Source organism: Pistacia vera, unplaced genomic scaffold (assembly GCF_008641045.1).
Source record: "Pistacia vera cultivar Batoury unplaced genomic scaffold, PisVer_v2 Contig882, whole genome shotgun sequence".
NCBI classification, from domain to species: Eukaryota; Viridiplantae; Streptophyta; class Magnoliopsida; order Sapindales; family Anacardiaceae; genus Pistacia; species Pistacia vera.
This window is the reverse complement of record NW_022196759.1, coordinates 89809-94372: the sequence shown is the minus strand read 5'-3', so window position 1 is coordinate 94372 and position 4564 is coordinate 89809. Positions and strand designations below refer to the sequence as shown.

At 36.0% G+C, this 4564-nt stretch overlaps 1 protein-coding gene across 1 annotated transcript; it reads left to right on the top strand.

Moving 5' to 3' along the window:
* The first annotated feature begins 497 nt into the window (after window positions 1-497).
* On the top strand, window positions 498-863 carry LOC116119349 (uncharacterized mitochondrial protein AtMg00820-like). Its single transcript, XM_031405286.1, has one exon. It carries the CDS (start codon window positions 498-500, stop codon window positions 861-863), a length of 366 nt encoding a protein of 121 aa, XP_031261146.1.
* Window positions 864-4564: the final 3701 nt, after the last annotated feature.

Genomic DNA, 4564 nt, shown 5'->3' with positions numbered 1-4564 from the left:
CAGTCTAAATCCAATCTATCACCTCAGCCTTCATCTGCTCAAAATAACCTTGTTTCTTAATTTCCTTTTGATTATACATAACACAACTTACCTTCAAATGATATAGCTCCTGCCACAACTACTCTCACAGAAAACTGTTCTCAACCTAGTCCTACTCCAAAAATTGGCAGGGTAACTCCAATCTTATCCTCTTGTTCTCCAAATCCCACTCTTGCCCCTGCTTGTAACAATTTCAATTCTGAATATGTTCCAAATATAGTTTCCTCACCTTTGTTAAACTTATCTATCCCATCCACATCTTTAAGTAATCATTCTCTTATTGTTGACATAGACCTTTCTCACTTTCCAAACACATCATCCCCACATATCACTCACAAACTTCCCACGTGCTTACTTGTAGTTGATTTAGATCCTTCACAATTTTCTGCTCTATCCATTGGTTCTGAAGGTGTTGAGAATCAAATCCTATGATCACTAGAGCAAAGGCAACTGGTAACATGAGAAGCACCCTTATCACTTCTAGAAATACTGAGGCTCAACCTAAACCTTCTACAGTTCAAGAGGCTTTAGCTAGTGAAGCTTGGCAAGAAGCTATGCAAAGTGAGTATGACGCTCTTGTCAAGAACAATACTTGGACATTAGTGCCTAAGAGTTTTGATATGAACATTGTTGGAAACACGTGGGTTTTTAGAGTTAAATTTCATGCTGATAGGACCTTGCAAAAGTACAAGGCTAGGCTAGTTGCAAAAGGTTTTCAACAAACACCTGACTTGGATTTCTTTGAAACTTTCAGCCCAGTTATCAAACCTTCAACCATTAGAATTGTACTTACTTTAGCAGTCACCCATAATTGGGACATATAACAAATTGATGTAAATAATGCTTTCCTTAATGGCACTCTAAATGAGACTGTGTTTATGAAGCAACCGGAAGGTTTTGAGTGTCCTTAGTTTCCATCTCATGTATGCAAGCTTAATAAGACCCTTTATGGTCTTAAACAAGCTCATAGAGCTTGGTTTGACAAGTTGAAAGAGGCACTCTTGACCAAAGGATTTCAGAATTCCATATTTGATTCCAACCTCTTCATACTTAAAAATGGGGATCAAGTGACCTATATTCTCATCTATGTAGATGATATTCTTATCACTGGATCCAATCATTCATTCATTCTTCAACTTGTTCAAGATTTGAACTTTAATTTCTCCCTGAAAGCACTTGGATCAATCAAATATTTTCTAGGGTTAGAAGCCATCAGAACATCTTAGGGAATTCACCTCCCGCAAACAAAATATGTTGTTGATTTTCTTACCAAAACAAGAATGCTTGAAGCACATGCCTGTCCAACTCTAATGATTGTTGGCACCAAACTTTTCTCCACCGATAGTCTTTTGTTTGAGGATCCTAGTCTCTATAGAAGTACAATGGGAGCATTATAATAGTTAACATTAACCAGACCTAATATAAGCTTTTGTGTTAATAAACTCAATCAGTTCCTTCAAGCACCAACAGAGCTCCAATGGCAAGCCTGCAAGAGAGTGCTCAGATTTATCAAGGGAACATAATATCATGGTCTGCAATTTAAACCAACAGTGTCCTTAAGTGTTGAATGTTATGCAGATGTGGATTGGGGAAGTAATTTGGATGACAGAAAGTCAACAAATGGCTACTACATTTACCTAAGACCTAACCTGATATAGTGGAGCTCTCGCAAGCAAAAAGTTGTTGCTCTCAGTTCTACTGTAGCTGAGTATAGAGCCTTAGTCCACACAGCCACTGAAATTTTTGCTGCAAAGTGTATTTTCAGAATTGAGGTTGACAAAATGCCTACCATATTCTGCCAAGTGCACCCTCTGATCGTTGATCGCCGTTTGCTTGCTAGTTTGCACGGCTACCTGTCTTTAGGCCGATTTCCAGCCATCAGCGACAATCAAACAAACCTAAATTGGGGATATTACAATCAAGAGCAGAAGCGAATGAAGGTCGTATGGTCGCAACACCAACAAAAATGATAACGACGATGATCAATGATTTGCTTTGGAAAACTAAAATATAGAGGAAATATATATAGAGAGAAAGAGAGATTAAATCATCGCTTGAATCACACGTGCCAAATAAGAGTCTTGTACTTGTGAATTTACATAACGGCTATGGTTTTCATTTCCAAAGCACAGGTGTGTGTTTTTAGGGGTGTGTTTGTTAGATTTCAAACCTGTTGGATATGTTGATGTCACCGGTCCGATCGGCTGGTCCAACCGGTTAGAACGTTCGACCCAAGGACCAGCCCCTTGACCAAGTTAAGGCTGGGTCAGGTTTAAAAACATTAATCCTCACTTATCTTAATTCCTAAAATATCAAGACTTTGTTTAAAGGACAGATGTAGGTAGGGTCGAAGCCGAAAAATGTTTTTTGGGGGTCAAATATAATTTTTAATGAATAATGGGCGACATTCAGTCGGAAGCTACATTAATAGCAAGGGTGTGCAGGAATTTAGTGTAAAACAAGAACCAATAAGTACTTGGAGTTTTGGTCTTGGTTCCTTATTATGTGGAATTGGTATTGTGTTTAGATACCAGTTCCACTAGTTTAAGGAACTAGAACCAACTCGGGAATCAAAATTGGAACCAAGATCCGAGTACCCGGTTTGGAACTACTTTAGAAATCAAAAGTTAAATGATATTTTAGAAAGCAATGGGGGTTGTTATGAGACTGAGAGTGTCCTAGCATCCTCAACACAATCACCTCAACATACCAACAAACTTCAATTCTTTCTCAACGCCATCACTGCAACACACAAAAATCATCAATCAGGAAAAATCATATCAAAAAGGCAATCAAACTATCAAGTCTTCTCTCGACCAACTTGACTTTGACTTAGTTTGGCCGAAAAATGAAGCTTCTTGGTTAGACAAATCAAACCAACATGTGGCCTTTGCACTGCGCCTTTGGCCAATGCAAGAGCCTCAGGTGCTAGCTAGATCTGGCCAACAGTAGCCATTGCTAGAGAGAGTATTGATAAGAGGAGAAGGAAAGGAAAAGGAAAAGAGAAACAAAAGGAAGAAAAGAAAAGTGAAGGGAAGAGAGAAAGTAGCTTGGCGCGGTTGAGAAAGGAAAGGAAAGAGAGGAAGAAGAAAGAGAAGGAGAAAAAGAATTAGGGTTTTTGTTTTTCAAGTCTATATATAAGGGATAACATAACATTTTTGTCATTTTTGTGAATAGTAATGCGGTACCCGGAACTGAAACCAGAACTTGTGTTTTAGGTTTTAGGTCTAAGCATTTAGGAACCAGAATTGATCGGTTTTGGTTCAAATTCTGAATTTGAGGAGCCGATCGGTTCTGGTTCCATGGAATTGGGCCTGTACTCGGACTCGCCCATCCCTAATTTATAGGGTCTAAAGTTCTAATTTCAAAACTTAGGGTGGTCAAAGTGTAAAAAATTGAACTTATAGGGACTCATTAAAATTCTATAAAATTTTAATTTTTTTGTGGGGCCGGGTGGCCAGTTTGTAGCTATAGTGCTAATTTCCATTAATGACATAAGCTATTGCCCTTGCTGGAATAACAAAGACAAAAATAGTCCGAATTTGTTAGACTACCAAGTCTAACACTATCTAGCATGGTCTAGTATGCTTTTATTTGACTATTAAACTATACAATTAAATGCTAGATTATAGAATCTTGCATGGTCTGGCATAGTTCAACATTATATATCATGAGTATTATTTGTTGTTCAACTTCATTTATCATACATTTATTACATTTATTAAGTTAATGTTTATATTAATTTATATAATATTTTTATACTAGGTAAACTACTTTGAATGTGTAGTAGTATTATTTTATACATATTATACACATGAATGTTTGATTACAAATAGTGAGTAAATCAAAATTAGAAGTAGAAATTGTAACAAGTTTTATTTTCAATTCAAATTAGGATTTAATTATATGGTTACGGTCATGTTGTGCTCTTCATAATATACTGAATCATGATCCAATCATTAAACTATTACTAATAAATCGTTTAAGATTGGCATGAATTAATAAATAGGAAATGAATTCACCTCTCCATAACTAACCTTATGTTTCTCAAGTAAAATGATACATTAAAACATCAATATTTAATTTTATAAACCCAAGATTAAAACTTTTAAATTAATTTCCTTCATTTTGCAGTTACAACTCTCCCATGTATGTAGTGTAAATTATAGAGATCATAAGTCAAACCGTCTTGAAACTTTAAAGAGAAGATAATGCAAATTAAATATAGACAACAGAGTTAGGTTACAAATAATAATTGAATAAAATTAAATGTGACCCTAGTCCCCATCCGAGTTTAGGTATTGGTGACCAGACTTGCTGCAATCACAATTTGGGACCCTATTCCCATCCCTAACCTAATCTGTTAATTAATTTTCCGATTCATGGCTGGGAAAAATTCATAAATCAATGAGCAATTTATCCAAAATCAAAACCAAATGATGCATGATTTCACAAATATGCATATGTAGCAAGTGCACTAGTCGCAAAAAAAAAGTAATAAAGTGATAAGTAGAATATCATTCTC